Source organism: Biomphalaria glabrata, chromosome 1, assembly GCF_947242115.1.
Source record: "Biomphalaria glabrata chromosome 1, xgBioGlab47.1, whole genome shotgun sequence".
Classification (NCBI taxonomy): domain Eukaryota; kingdom Metazoa; phylum Mollusca; class Gastropoda; family Planorbidae; genus Biomphalaria; species Biomphalaria glabrata.
In genome coordinates this window covers 79,513,092-79,529,936 of record NC_074711.1, presented here as the reverse complement: position 1 = coordinate 79,529,936, position 16,845 = coordinate 79,513,092, and the positions used below count along the sequence as shown (strand labels likewise).

General features: G+C 36.0%; 1 protein-coding gene across 2 annotated transcripts in view; it reads right to left on the bottom strand.

Annotated features, from left to right (window-relative positions):
- LOC106060298 (stimulated by retinoic acid gene 6 protein-like) overlaps nucleotides 1-13,269 on the bottom strand; it is a 36,352-nt gene extending 23,083 nt beyond the window's left edge. The window contains exons 1-4 of one of the 2 annotated variants that reach the window (XM_056017573.1): nucleotides 12,928-13,269; nucleotides 12,101-12,156; nucleotides 1,345-1,427; nucleotides 396-529 (exon numbers count right to left, since the gene is read on the bottom strand). In XM_056017573.1, the coding sequence (XP_055873548.1) occupies nucleotides 396-529; nucleotides 1,345-1,427; nucleotides 12,101-12,151 (268 nt within the window). In that variant the 5' untranslated portion in view covers nucleotides 12,152-12,156; nucleotides 12,928-13,269. The remainder of the gene's footprint in view (nucleotides 1-395; nucleotides 530-1,344; nucleotides 1,428-12,100; nucleotides 12,157-12,927) is intronic. The other variant, XM_056017564.1, reaches the window with a different exon arrangement.
- Between the last annotated feature and the right edge of the window lie 3,576 nt (nucleotides 13,270-16,845).

Sequence of the window (16,845 nt, the reverse complement as noted above, 5' to 3'; positions counted from 1 at the left end):
TGCTATCAATAAGTCTTTCAGTCATGAATGACCATCCCATAGGTCACTAGGATGAGATAGTATACAAACACTTTATTTGTCATCGATACTGTTGTCTGACGAAATCTAGATAAAAAGTTTTTCACGTTCTCCTCAGTGACTGCCAGTTAAGAGTCGAGCTTGCGCCCTATTATGACCCTTGACCAAAGTGAAGGATTTTACCCAGAGGACAGGAATAAGATCTTTACCGATCCCTCTGTCCGTAGATCCACATCAACAAGAGGGTCATTTAACCCCATACGTTTTTTGTGAAACGCGGCTCTTTAAGGCCCGCCTTGATTCTACATTCTCGAGAGGCCAGAGGCCAAGCCCACCAAAGGTTCTTACGTATTCCTAAACTGCTTAAGTTATTCTACCTTTCAAAATAAATGGCATTTGAAATCCTAAAGCTTGACTATGAAATATTGCTATCGCAGTGGTATTGAGGGTGGTTCCAAAGGCAACAACATACGCCACACGGTTCTCATAGCTGTCTAGTGAAGGAAACGGACTGAAACGAGAAACAATCAAAAACATTGTCAGAATAGAGACACGTACAAAAATGAATCTTGAATGGGCTATGCTGCTGCAGTACAAAAAATACCCTTCACCTTCACCTCACCTTCACCTCACCTTCACCTCACCTATCCTTTAGTCTGTTGAACCGCTAGGACACGACGTCGTCTTTCTTCATTCTCTCTGTGCTTTGCCTTTGACAGAATTTCATTCAATGACAGGCCTGTCCATTCTTTCATGTTGTCTTCCCATCGCTTCTTCTAGCTTCCTCTTCTTCTTCTTCCTGGTAATGTCCCCTGAAGGAAGGTCTTTGCGAGCCCTGAGGACCTTGTGATGTGACCATAGGTATATATATATATGTGTCTACTGCAATTTGACGCAGATTGCAAATATTGATGTTACGAAAGTAAAGTATTTACGTTTGTTCTGCTCACATATCTGTATGTTGTGTGCTGCTCTTTTAAGTTCTATGTATGAGATGAGTCAATAGGTGTAGTAAAATCTACCGTAGACTCTAATAAAAATAGTATCAATAAGTTTGGAATAAATAAATCCATTTCATTATTTTAATTGCATTCATTGTTGAGCTCTGAGAGATCTTTTCTAGATTTAATTTCAACTAGTTTAGAACTAGATTACGGATTTAGACATCATTTAGATCTATATCAATACTTTTTTTTACAGGTCTGGGATATAAAAATTTAATATAAACCATTCTGATGAATGCAAACGAGACATGAAGCTCTTCAAAATCGACACTAACATTTGATAACAATTGAGAAAAAGAGGCTTACATGCTTACATACTTACATAATTAACGCAGGACGATGATTACATTTGTTTTGGCGACATTTTCTTTTCTCCAGAAATGACAAAAATAAGATAATGGAGAGCTGAAAGAAAGTCAGAAATACTGTTTGTTTCATGGGCGTAGCCAGGATATTTTTTTCAGGGAGTTTAACCCCCCTCCCGGTTACACCCATGTATTTTTTTTTCTATAACATAAACTATAATTCTTCTATATAATGTTTACTAGTTTAATAGACAAGATGACAGATTGGTAACAAAACAAAATATAATAACAAGCAAGATACAAAAAAATAATTAAGAAAACAAAAATAAGAAATCCTATACTCTTAAGTGAGCCATTCTTTTATGTATGTATGTATGTATGTCTATGAATATATATATATATATATATATATATATATATATATATATATATATATATATATATATATATATATATATATATTATTTCGAAAAAGGCTCTAACGATTTTCTTTAAAATTTCAAGGTACGCGCATATTAGTGAGAAAAAAATTAATTCTTAACTCATTGGCCACATCGGGAAAACACGAGGCCGACCGTTATATCGGTTTGAAAATTATCGAGAAATATATTTTGGCTAGAATGTTTTATGAATGAAAATTTTCTTTACGACGTCAAAGGGAAAAAAAACTTGAAACCGCTTACGTCACTAGGCTCACAGCAGTACACTAAGACTTTTCTTCGTAAACAAGAACAAACTTTAATGAATCAATTGCCTAATAGGGTTTGTTGGACTAGTCCGTTTCGTTTCTTTGATTAAAAAGTATTGGGCCGGAAGTCGCTTTTTTCCCTATATATCTTTGTATTTTTCAGTTCTCTTTTTAAATTAAACTGACATTATTATGCTATAATTTTAAGTGTACCTGATAGAGAAAAAAAATTCTGCACAAAAATACGGGTAGTTGTGATATAACCCGATAGGGGCTATAAAAAGAAAAGATCTGAAACTAGCGCGTGAAACTACACATTTACAGTAATTTATTTGATGAGTATTTTACACAAGATCTGTGTTGTTTTTTTAGGACTAGCTTCTTTCATGTACCCGGCATTTTCCGATACACAATTTCATACACAAAATAATTGTTGAAAAAAAATTGTAGTGATTTTAAACTTTAAATGATTACTTAAAAAGGTGTTACTCTAATCAATTTTGAATATTATTTTGTTATGAATGTCACTGTTTATTTTGTGTCTGTTCTAGTTTCTTAAATTTTTCTTGAGTAAAGGGGTCGTTTTTCTCTTAATGGGTATACCTGATTTCTCCAAGCAGCCTTTGTAAAATATTGGTCCTAAATAATGCTATGTTTATAAACGAAAAATCGCATGGCTACAATATATTTTATATTACTAGGTAACTATAAATAACCGCATAAATAGACGTAAGTTTAATTTTTTTTTCTGTTAGATAAAGTCATATGGCAAATTTGTGTTTATATCCTAATTCTAAAAAAGAATAATAATAGAATTATACAGTAAAAATAATCACTAAGTTTTTCTTTTAATAGTTTTGAAAGTCTAACTGAGTTTGTGTTTTTGCAGATGTACACAAGCTACACTATGAGTCAGTCCATCTCTTTTAATTGTTTAGAAATGAGTGTAAAAATGTAGGCTTCGATATGTTTAGCCTGAATTTAAGAAGTTACAAACTTCAAACAACTAATATATTGCCTCTTCCATAAAACTTTGTACTTAAAAAATAAATTTATCCAATGCTCGAAATCCTGCTTGTATACTTAGGCCGTATTTAAGTCGATCCGGTATCAATGTATTAAGTAGCAATAACCCCGCAAAAAAATTGAAAGAAGATTGAGATATACATATATTTAAGTCTAATGACCCATACCAAAAACATAGGAAATGTTCATAACACAGCTTATCTACGCCTTACTTGCACACACTGAACATGATATCCAGGGCCGGCCCTAACATTTGCGGGGCCCTACGTGAAATGGATTGTGCGCGGCCCAGTACGGGTTGTGATAAGAATAATAAGTGAAAATTAATATTTTGTATCAGAAAATAAATTCGTCTTTGCATTACATTTTTATTAAATAAAAGCTGACAATGCCAGTTGTTTTTTGTTTTTTTATCACGCGTAGGATTGACGTTTACCATATTGATTGACACCACAAAATAACAATTTTGTCTATTTTAAGCACATTGTTATGAGTTTCAGCAGATTTCCAGGAGCTCCTTGAAAATAAGGAGACCACGGGGACCCTATTATAAGTTATAATGGTTTAATTTAATAATTTACACATAGAATTGAACCTTCGGGGTCCACTGCGGCAGCATAGGCATAAGGTTGACCCTGATGATATCCAGCTCTTTTGGTCATGGTAAGTATAGGCCTCGGAAAAACGGAAGTCATTGTCCAGAAGTCACCCAATAATACCTACTCGGCCCAAAGATCATCGCGCATAGACATCCCTTAACGTGGTAGATAACTTCACATATCTGCGAAGCATAGTATTAAATGACGCATTGCTTTAAAGAGAGGTTGATATGAGATAAAGGATAGTCGTTCTTTTGGACGCCTCCAAGCGAGAGAGAGGCGAAATAAATCGCTCCGACTGTCTACAAAAATCAGTGTCTATCAAGCTGTGGTTCTCTCAACGCCTCTTTGTGGATCTGAGACATGAGTACTTTATAGTAAGCAACTAAGACTTTTGAACGACTTCCCCAAAGATATTCGCACACCATCATGGACATACGGTGGCAAGACCGCACTACAAACAGCGATATTCTTGCGAAATGGTAGGAACTTCTTATAGTCCCATAGTCACGCTGGGCAGAGCACTTATTCCGTATGGGGGACCAACATATGCCAAAGGCAATCTTTTTTTTTGTGAGCTGCGTAAAGGATGTCGGCTTGAGATGCCCCACAAAAACGCTTCTTTAGAATACTAACGCGATGTTTTTTAAGTCTCTTAGGAAAAATGCTATATTTTACTTTATTACAAGATGCACGTTTTACCCTATAACGTAGAGATTTTGTATCACTTGATGCTTCGTACTAAAGCCATAATGAATATACTTATTGCAATATTAAATGAGAAGTTACACTTCAAAGACTCTCTTTCAAGCCAATAATTGCCCAATAGTTTTACACAAAAGATGCAATGTAAAACGTTACGACATTGAGCTGTTGTTTTTTATACTGTTGGGGGGACTTAAGAGACTTTCTGTTCTAATCGCCATGTACAATTACATTGAGAACTGACAGAACGAAAAAGCAACTCTTCAGATTGATAGTCTTAACCCGATTGTTCATTTTCGCTATTACAAAAATATTCCCAAAATGACTTCGGGTATATATCCTTCCTTAACAAATTATTCATCCGACCAAGGCTCAGTCACCTGGTACTTAAATTTGTAATAGATCTAGACTAATGATAATAAATTTGTACTGTAATATTTTTGTACCGATTGTTTTTGTTTAGCTCTATTTCATACTTTTGGCTTTCTCAATACGTCATGCTCCTATCACTGGCCTGGACCAGTTGGAAAGGTGTGGGGGGAGAAAGAAGGGGTTATCTGGATCATCGCTTTTTAAATGTATTTTTTAAAAAGTGAGGTACCAGAATCGGAACTCGAGGGCTAAGGCCTCTTCAAACAATGAAAGCAACCACCGTGCCAGGAAGCTATTTTTGGAAATAGGCTTTATAGTTATGTACACTCTTTTTTTTTTATAAACAATAAAGGGGACTAATTTAACTTATACCACCTTATCAGTCAAGGAAAATTTATTTCCCTTGTTTGAGATACAACATAATTATTACCAATAGTTAATGAACTAGTTGGTTAATTTTTTTTTTATTCTTGTGTTAGGACAACATATTGCTGACTAACAATACTAAAGCCTTAGTCTACCGGACCTGTGTGATGAACACTTTGCTATACGGAAGTGAAATATGGTCAACCTACTTATGACAGGAAAAAAAGCTGAATATCTTCCACCTCCGATGCCTAAGGTGGATCTTTAAAATAAGGTGGCGAGATAAGATAACCAATGATGAAGTGCTAAGAAGAGCAAGGTTCCAGGACATCCGCTATGTTATCAGCAGCAGACGCCTTGGCTGGCTTGGCCTCGTTCGTAGAATGCCAGAAGGTCGACTTCCACAAGACATTCTGTGTGGCGATCTAATAGAAGGCAGGAGAGCCGCTGGCCGCCCACTTTTACGTTATACGGATGTATGCAAACGCGACATGAAGCTCTTCAAAATCGACACTAATAGCTAGGAAAAAGTGGCACTAGATAGATCCACATGGAGAGAGAGCATAAAGGAAGGGTCACAGATTGCAGATGTCATCACTGGCGGATCCAGGGGGGGGCGGTAGGGGCGAACGCCCCCCCCCCACTCGGCCAACCCCCCCCCCTTCGGGGGGGGGGGGCGGACGAATTATAGTATAGAATTCACACAATTTGTATGCAAATTTATTACTTCTGTTAATAATATATACTAATTATTTATATTTCAACCTATTTTTAGATTATTTCGCCCCCCTTCTAGTATTTTTGCCGATTTGGTAGGGTCGGGAGGGGGCGATGGCACCAATCCGCCCCCCCCCATCATAAACTTTCGAGTAGGGGGGGGGCGGTCCTATTTATTTGTAGAAATCATAGCTTGCTAACAGAATCAATTAAATATCTATATGATTAAAACTTGTTATTGGTATTTTAACCGGTATTTGTATAATTTCGTTCACCTGTTGGCCCATTGGAAGGGGAAGAGCGAATACCTCCACCGCCCTTCCCATCTAAACCCTTTGAGTGGGGGGGGCGGTCCTACTTTTATGGAGAAATCATAGTATGTGAACAAAATTAGTCGAATATCTATATAATATAAACAGGTGGAAGTGCGATACATGCAATCCCCTTCCCCCCATCGGACAAATCAATACTTTTCTTTTTGTATGATAGTAAGAAATTACAAAATTTTAAAAAATCTGTCACTAATATAATTTATATATGCTATAAAGTAAATTCTTATATCGAGTCGCCCAACCCCTATTCTTTAATGCAAAATGCAATCAATAGCAGAAATTATAAATAGGAGCGAGAATTAATCGTTTTCATTTTACCGCCCTTCCCCTTGCCAGACAGAGTTTGTGTAATTTGACATGAATTTATCATAACTATTTTAAGAAAGACTTTGCTTTGGAAAAGTTATAATTCAAACGAAATTTTTCAATATAACAGTCACGGTTGAGATGAGTTCAAAAGCCAGATAATCTTTTCCTAGTCGACTTTTTCCAACCTTTACTCTATCTCATATTTTTCTAGTTAAATAAATTTTGGACTATAACTCACAATTTATGCTAGAATTTTATTGAATATTATTAATCGATTTTTTTTTTCGGCGGCGATCCTCAGAACCTTAATCTAAATATGTGGGGTATCTAATCTTTTCAAAGAACAAATCAGTTGTATTTGCAATGTATTAAGGGACTATAAATTCATATTAGAATATTTTTCTAGTTATTCAAAAGGCACTTTATAATAGAATGAATAATGAGCTGTAGGTCAGGAGAATGCGTTACTGCAGTGAAGAATGCAAGAAAACGCTTTTAGCGTCGAGGCTTCGCCCCGAACACCACTAATAAGTAATGAGCTGTAGATGTCTGGAGAATGCGTTTCAGCCGTGAAAAATGCAAGAAAACGCTTTTGGCGTCGGGGCTTCGCCCCGAACCCCACTGATAAATAATGAGCTGTAGATGTCAGGAGAATGCGTTTCAGCCGTGAAAAATGCAAGAAAACGTTTTTGGCGTCGGGGCTTCGCCCCGAACCCCACTGAAGAAGCTTACAGCGCTCTCTCAGACACCCAAGCTTGCAAGAGAAAGACTGTTTTTTTTTCTGTTTTTTTTCGCCGAAGATTGAGAAACAGTCTTATTTTATTCTCATATGTCGAATATATATATATATATATATATATATATGCTGTACGCACGTTTATGCATAGGGTTAGGGTTTACTGGGCGTTAGGGTTAGGGTTTGGAAAAAAATCGCCCCCCCCCACTCCAAAGTTCTGGATCCGCCAGTGCCTTTAGCTAACGACACTGATCATTTAAATTAAATTTTTGTATTTACAATTTTAGTTCTTCACTATATTTGTCTAAAATACCGCTCATCTATGTATGTATCAAGATATTTCATTCCAAACGAATTCGCAGGAAATTTTGTACAACATTCCTTTTACCAGTTGCTTGCTTAGACACAGTTTTCACAGATTCGCAGCCTGAACGCTGAAATTTGCGACAAGCGACAAGCTTTCTATTAATCCTTTGAATTTTATTTTCAGTATGTCCCCAAACGGCCGCATTTTAGAACTCAAGAGCTGGAAAAAAAAATTAGGTGTTGTCATTGTAAGGGCCGAAAAGGGTTAAAGTAAAAAGTAAAGTAATCTAAATTAATTTGGGTTGTCATTACTTTTGATTAGTTCCTCCACACAGCAGTGGTACAGATTTCTAATGACCAGGTACCTTCATCCTCCCGGACTCATTTGATTACTATTTGTAAACCTAGGTTATATATAAATTTATTCTGAGGTTTGTATGACCAGATTAAAAAACTACAATATAATCAATAACCAAGTCAATAAAGTGACTTAATTATACCTACAAAATGATATGTCTTATTAAATTTTTGTTACTGCTATTAAAGTGTCATCCTGTGTGCCACCAAATGATCCGCAAGGGCCGGCTACAAAATTTCCAGTCCTTCCTTGTTTTTACATACTTAAAGGTCTACTAGCTTCACAACTTTTCCTCGGAAATAGACAATGTGCAAAAATGTTTAATTTTTTTAAAAAATATCCAATATCTTTGTAGGTGCGGTGGCTGAGCGCTAAGGCACTTGGCTTTCGAACTGGGGGTCTCGAGTTCAGACTGGTGAAGACTGGGATTTTTGGGCGCCTCTGAGTCCACACAGCTATAATGGGTACCTGACATTAGTTGGGAAAAAGTAAAGACGGTTGACCGCTGTGCTGGCCACATGTCACCCTCGTTAACCGTAGGCCACAGAAACAGATGACCTTTACATCATCTGCTTTATAGACAGATAGGCCTGAAAGGGGGAACTATTAATATCTTTACAGTACGGTGTTTTTATTTCCACTTTGCAGACTTTAAAATTCACGTGACCAAGAGAAGTAGATTTTGTTTGGGATGTTGTTGTTTTTTAAACTTATTGTCCAGAGTAAATGTTTTCTAAAGCCTTATTTTGTAACACAATAGTGTAACCTTATACAATAGCTAACATAATGTTATTACACTTAAAGTATCAAATATCATTTATTTTAAAATTGGCCTAGCGAGTGTAGGTCATGATACCAAAGCTAAAACTTCAAATTTGGGAAAAGTATTATGTTTATTTATTTTTTATTTTTTTTGGGTTGAGATAAGGTCAATAGAATGAACAGTGCTAGCATATATTACGAGCAAAGGTTGGGGGTTTTCAGAAATAACTTTTTGTTTTAATTGTGTCTTAGAGGCTAAGTGAGAGGTAGAGAACAAAATATTGAACACATGTTTATTGCTTTTATATATTATGTATATATGCTGCATTCCTCATTAATCTTCAGACTCGAAGACACGAAGCGTTATTATAATATATATAAGTGTGTGTGTATAGGTTACATAATGCAAAAACGTCATTGGGGAAGGGGTTGCAAGCCGACGCTAGGGGCGCCACTGACACACAGGGTACTTAGCAATGCTATGTCCTAACAAAGACTACATTTTGTTGGGATGCCAAGAAATCAACCAACCATGCACTAGCGGATCCAGAATTTTGAAGTGGGGGGTAGGGGGTGGGGCCGATTTTTTTTTCCAAACCCTAACCCTAACGGTTAGTAAGCCTTAACCCTAAGCATAAACGTGCGAAAAGCATACATACATGTATATATATATATGTGTGTGTGTGTGTGTGTGTGTGTGTAAATAAAAAAAAAACAGCAGTGTTTCTCAACCTTTGGCGAAAAAAAATTTAAGGCCTTTCTCTTGATAGCTCGGGGGTCTGGAGGAGCGCTGTAAGCCTTCCCAGTGGGGTTCGGGGCAAACGCCAAATGCCGACGCCAAAATCGTTTTCTTGCGTCTTTAACTGCAGAAACGCATTCTCCTGACATCTATAGCTAATTATTATAAATGGGGTTCGGGGCAAACGCCAAATGCCGACGCCAAAAGCGTTTTCTGCTTTTTTCACTGAAGAAACGCATTCTCCTGACATATACAGCCTTTCACTTGATAGCTTGTGGGTCTGGGGGAGTGCTGTAAGGCTCTCCAGTGCGGTTCGCCCCGACGCCAAAAGCGTTTTCTTGCATTTTTCACCGAAGAAACACATTTTCCTGACATTTATAACTCATTATTATCAGTGGGGTTCGGGGCGACGCCCCGACGCCAAAAGCGTTTTCTTGCATTCTTCACTGCAGAAACGCATTCTCCTAACATCTACAGCTCATTATTCATTAGTGGGGTTTGAGGTGAAGCCATAAGCCACAAGCGTTTTCTTGCATTTTTCACTGCAGAAACGCATTCTCCTGACATCTATAGCTCATTATTCAGCCTATTAAAAATGACCTTTTGAAAAAAGTTTTACTTGAAAAATATTCTATTATGAATTTATAGGCCCTTACTACATTGCAAATAAACAATTTGAAGATACCCCACATATCTGGATTAATGCTTTGAGGATCGCTGCCGAAAAAAAGAAGCTCATTTGTAAGTAACATATTTTGTTGCTTAGGCATGTTTGTAACTTTGTTTTGTTACAGAACTAGAATTCAAAGTTCTAAACAAAAATTTTGGAAGTGGGAGGAGAAATTAAGTCTACCAATTAGATTCTACTCTAATTTTTTTTTGCATTTTTTAGGATTTAAGCATAAATTGTGAGCTATAGTCCCAAATTCATTTAACTAGAAAAATATCATATTGAGTAAAAGTTGGAAAAAGGCGACTAGGAAAAGAATACTTGGGTTCAGAACTCATCTCAATCGTTACTCTTATATTGAAAAATTTCGTATGAATTCTAAATTTTCCAAAGCAGTCTTTCTTAAAAATTCATGTGAAATTACATAAACTACAAAAAGAAAAAGTATTGGGTTGTCCGATGGGCGAAAGGCGATTGCATGTATCGCCCCTCCGACCTGGTACAACCCTTTTTCATTTTATATTTACTAATGATAAAATTTGAGATTAGAGTGTGGTGCGACATAATATACAAATTGGTTCACATATTAATACGTAGCTAATATTATATAGATATTCTAATTTTGTTCACAAACTATGATTTCCCCTAAAAGTCGGACCACCCCCCACACACTCAAAGGGTTTAGGTGGGAAGGGCAGAACAGAAATTCGCCCCCACACCCACCCAATCGGCCAACAGGGGAACGACATAATATAAAGATTGGTTAAAACAATAACAAGTTTTAATCATATAGATATTTATTATATTCTGCTAGCGAGCTGTGATTTCTACAAATAATTTGGACCGCCCCCCACTCGAAAGATTATGATGGGGGGGGGGGGGCGGAAATGATGCCATCGCCCCCTCCCGACCCCACCAAATCGGCAAACACACTAGAAAAGGGGGGGGCGAAATAATCTAAAAATAGGTTAAAATATAAATAATTAGTATATATTATTAACATAATCAATAAATTCGTATACAAATTGTGTGAATTCTATACTAAAATTCGTCCGTCCCCAACAGTGCTACCATGACAGTAGATATCACCAGCTAATCAGGATAGAGGAAGTCAAAGGTGATAACGCTAAATCTAAAGGTATTATACAAGAGAAACAACGAAAAAAAAAAAGTAAGGCTAGCCCAGGGCTGGTGTACTGTGCTGTGGTGAACTAATGAATGCGAATAGAATAATATTTTCTGAATAATTTAAAATATATTAATTCAATTTTCAAGTGTTATGGCGCTCGGCTGTCGACAAAGGTTGTGGATGGGAGGGGGGGGGGAGGATTGTGGAGGGAAACGTAGATTTTTTTTGTTCTAGAAATTTCGGACTTTCCTTTACAAATGACGATGCTTACATCCTTCCGAGAGTCAAGAAATGGCTGGGTTTGAACTCGGAACCATGGGGACGACAATATAAAGCTGACACTACACGACCAAGTAGTACTATTCTTGAATTCAGGGGATGGTTGAAAATACCCGAGTTGATTAAGCTCTAAATATCTACCTGGCAACATCCAGTTGGTCGTCGACCGTCGACATAGATAATTCTTAAAAGCAGTCAGAAACTCAACCAATATACATATACGCTCTTCAGTTCCGATTACGTAATCAATTCAGATAAATTTACTTAAGACAGATTTTGTTTCATTTGATGCGGGGAGACTTTATATTTTAAACTGATAACTCAACTACAAGGAACAAGGATTATAATCCCAAAAATCATTTAGCTTTTTTTTGTGTGTTTTTTTTTCTAAGCAAGCATTTTAAATAATACTAAATAATTGTTTAACTTTCAACTTAAATTTGTAAAAACGTATTCCAAAGTGAAATATTGAACCTAAACATACAAAGTATTGAAACACTTAGCACTAGCACCCTAACAGAACTAAGCACATTTCTACTCCTTACCAATATAAGACAATGCTAAACAAATGATTTATCATCTTCCCAATAAAATATACCACAGAGTTTTGAGAGACCTATAAAATGTATGCATAGATATAGTAATGGCATTGTCTTAGATAAGTCTTTTTTTTTTCTTACCGCAGGAAGTAACATCGCATAGTTTATGATATATTTCTCTGGGAGCGCCATACTGTCTGTAGAGCAAACATAGAAAAAAAATGAAATTCCAAAAAGATATGTTAATGATAAAATACATAATGTCTGTTTTGGGCCATTCTGAGCTCATTTATAATGTCTTTCTTGAATAGTAGACTAAGACCCTATGTAAATCATATTTAAAATAAACACAAATTTTCTGAATGCCATATGGTAATCGCATAAAGAAAATCCCTTATTGAATACAGGCGCAGAAGACGTGCAAAAAAACTTAAATAGACAGTGGACAAAGACTTAGTCTACATCAGATGTGGGAATATTTGAAGGTCACATCTGGGTTAGCGTAGTCATAAGAAACACAGCACACATCTTCATATCCGTAACGGAAGATATTGCCATAATTATTATTATATGTCCATCAGCTTCCTAGTTACACACGAATTCCTTGTACACTATATGCAAATCACTTTGCAAAATAAATCTATATACAAAATCGTCATGCAATGTGTGTATATGCAAATCAATTTGCATGATAAGTGCAGATCAACTTGCGAATCATAGTCATATCAGCTTGCAGACTTTATGCAAATCGACCTGCATAGTATATGTAAATTAGCTACTAACATTTCCTAAATATTCTTACAAACAATTTGTACGCTAAACTTTTTAAAGCATTTCCTTTAAACATTAAGATGGGTGTGTACATTTGATGTTTAAGAATAAAATTCAACATCCACAAAAAAGAAACTGTCACGAATCAGGCGACATTCATTTGTAAACACTCAAACATTTAGGTCATGTCTACTCACGTTACTTTCTGTTCTGAAGATAATCTTACATCCAACTGTCGTTAGCGCCCTTGTAAGCGATCCAAATGTTTTGCCCCTGAGAGACTCAAACGTAAGGGCCGAAAACTCAATAAGACACAGGAAATACATGTGTTTCTTTTAGTTGTGTCCTTATTTTATTCACTTCCTCCTTGCCTCAATCTTTTACAAGTGCTCTTATAATCTAAATCTAGACAGTCGGGTAACAAATATACAAAACTGTCGCTAACTGCAGTAATTATGACTGAATGCATGTGGTCTATTTGCATTTCTGTTTATTGATACAAGTGTAGAGAATGTTTAGCGCTATTTGAATTCAAAAGATTATGTGATACGTTCGATTCATATTCCCTTTGTAGCAAGCTTTGTACGAGTGGTCGGCTTCCAGGAATATTTTCTTTTTACACAGCCTTCTAGATATCAGGTTGACCTTATCAGCAAAGCCTAAGTTGAAAGCGGGGTGGGGATGGTGACCTCCTTGTTTAGAAGATTTTGGTATGGAACAAATCCGACTATATCAGACAATAGCGTATTGATATTAGAGATAGGATTCGAACCCAACTTTTAAAGTTCGGATTCGGTTCGGTCAGATTTAAGTTCGGGTTCGGTTCGGTTCGATGACGAGTATAGTTCGGGTTCGGTTCGGTTCGGTCAGGTCCAAAGTTCGGGTTCGGCTCGGTTCGATGTTATGAAATTATGTAATAGCGAAATTAAGTTATTAGGCTTAATGAAATGTAGCCTATTAGATAAAAACACTTTCATTTGAATTTTTCATAAAACAAATACTTTGCAACATATAATAGGCCTATTCCAAAATAATGTTGCCTACATAAATTTCAAGGGTTGTAAAAAATTTCTTAATGAGTCAGTGTCACACACATATATATAGTAGACCTATGGTCAGTTGTATTTTTTTCCCGAAATAATGTTGCCTACATAAATTGTAAGCGTTGTAAAAGTTTCTTCATGGAGATAGAATTGAAGATGCGGCAGGTTTTCGCTCGTCGGCAAGGGGTTTAATTCCGGGCGGGACGCGGCGCTAAGCGTATTCTAAACTTTATCTCATAGTAAGAAGAGAGAATTTTTAAAAAGCTTATATTTATGTTTTCTTACAGAACGCACTAGTCATTTTATTTTTTTAAAAAGTCGAGGGCCATATTAAATCTAGTAATAAAGAAGCAGCCCTGACCAATAGTATTATGTGAGGGACATTCTAGGTAGGCCTACATATTGCACACGTACTTCTGTAATAAGCGTGATCTTTTTCAGAAATATTCTTCGTGTTAAGACGTCTCTGTCGCAAACTTTTTTTTCCTACATAAGTCGTCATTATAATGAATAGCACTAAACGGAAGAAATTCGACTATTATGAGACAAAAAATCCAGAAGAATCACACTAGCGGAGATGTTTTAAAATGTGTTCTTCAAAACGTTTTGACCAACATTGTCGCATACGCGCCTCGCAAAAGCAGTCTACATTTAACAAGGTCTTATTAGAAGATATTCCTACTTAATATATTTTAATTTTTAAACATATAATTTTACTAATATTCAGATAAGTTACACTGAAAAGAAAACATTTATTTCGACGCCCCCTTTATTTGTTAGTTGGTTTGTCGGTTACCAACAGCTAGTATAATTGAAGTTTATTGAACCAATAAAGACGTTTTATATTTTTACTTAAACTTTAAAAGAAATTTCTTATGCGAGCAGCTCAATATAGCTTAACTGTTATTACAATATTCACATATTTAACTTGAGATATAGATGTAATATTAATGAAATATACTGATATTTAAACGAAATCTAGCTCACCACAAAACAACGTCTTTACACTTTCATTTCTCAACATTGTCTGCCGTTTCACATTTTCATTACTCTAATTTCATCATCCTCATCATACATGCATACACCAATCAATCGCCAGGAAACACACACACACACACTCTATAGCACTCCCTATTTGTCAGGAAGTTGCTTCCACCCCTCCCAATTCGAGGTACTCGCCATCCCCACACCCGTGCATTAAAAATACTGATGATCAATAATGCAAACCAGAATAATAGTAATAATATTGCTATACGGAATACTTCACATTTTTTAAACATACAACACTAAAAAGAAATGTAAATACCGTTATTTAGTAATTAAATATTAAGTTTTTTAAATAGTTCTAATATTAAATATTTATAAAAGAGAATCCGTTTTAAACTGATTTTACTATGAAAAGAAGATAATTAAATATATTTTAAACTAGAATACACATGAACTTATTGAAGATTTATATCTACACTCTATAGTCGTCCAAAAATATTCTACTCTCAACTAACAGCCATTTCAATAGAAGTGACAATATTTTAAGATTGACTTTCTACTTACTAGATCTACTGAGAGGGCAGGCTAATCGGTTCAAAAGAAATATTGCAAACAGCCCGTGAAAATTCAGGGGCAGGGAGAGTCGGCACGTATGGAAAAACCCATGGGCATACCTCGCGCGCGCTTTTATTTTTCTTTAGTTTCCAAAATACCCCCACCCCCTTTATCTATCCCATGTTTGGATAATGGAATCATTAGAATTAAAATAAAATATTTAAGTATTTTATTATTATTAGGCCTATTATTAAACTAAAAAAAAAAAGGATGTAGAAATTTGCAAAATTAGTTCGGTTAAGATAAGGAGGGTTCGTTCGGTTCGGTTCGTACCGAGCAGTTTCAAAGTTCGGGTTCGGTTCGGTTCGGTCATAAGTGAGGTTCGAGTTCGGTGTGTTCGGTTCGGGTTCGGTTCGTTTCCCATCTCTAATTGATATGATTCCTTAGGATGCGCGGCGAGTGTCTCGAATAGTTTTATGATGGACTTAGGCTGATAATTAATGGCCATATCGCGCGGCTCCTGAAACGTGGGACAATACATCTGTGTCTTAGTTCCTTTCAACAAATCATTTTAAACGGTCATAATTTTAAAAAATATTTATTAATTTTAAACAAAATTAACAAAACTAAAGAAACAGTTTGATGATAATGGACTATTGCACTTATGTAGCAAACATTGAACATATAACAGTGTACCATTGTTTTGTGCTGTATATACAAGCCATGTATATAAACATGTTATAGTCTAAAGGTTTTGCTATAAAAAAAAAGTTTTAGATAAATAAACAGTAAACATGGAATAGCTTGCTTTCAATAGGCAGATTTAAGTGAGAGAAATACTAGGGGGAACTTGAAGAGAAAATATAAGACAGCATACCCGAATTGAAAGACCCCCAACCAGAGCGACACCGTGTAGTAATAAAATGTGACCATAGACATAAGAGTACTTTTTTTTTTTTTTGACTTGATTTTACATAGGCATGTCTAGTGTTTGCGTTGTCACGTGACTAGCCAATACACTTCTTAAGAGTCTAGAGTCCCATGATAACAATTAAACGAACGAGGGGGGTGGGTGGGTCTTAGTGACACAATAGCCCCGTTGTGTCAGTGTTTTCTATCGGGGGTTTTCCCAGTCTCTCTCTCTGTCTTCATTTTCTCTTTCTCTTCTTTTCTCTTCTATCATTGTTTTTCTGTCTTTCTCCTCTCTCTCTCTCTCTCTGTTGTCTTTCTTCTATAGTTCACTCTCCTTTATCTCTTCTCTCTTTTCTATCATTCACTTTTATCTCTCTTCTCTCACTTCTCCATTTCACTCTTCTTTCTCTCTCTCCTCTCTTATTTCTTTTTCACTTTGATCTCTCTCTCTCTCTCTCGTTTCTTTTTCTTTCTCATTGCTCAATTTTCTCTTGTCTCTCTCATTTCTTCTCTCTCTCTCTCTTTCTCTGACCAACTGGGTCTATTGATTCATTTTATATGTAGCATAGAATACAAAGAAAACTGAATTACAGGTCTTGACCATCCAGTTGATGAGAT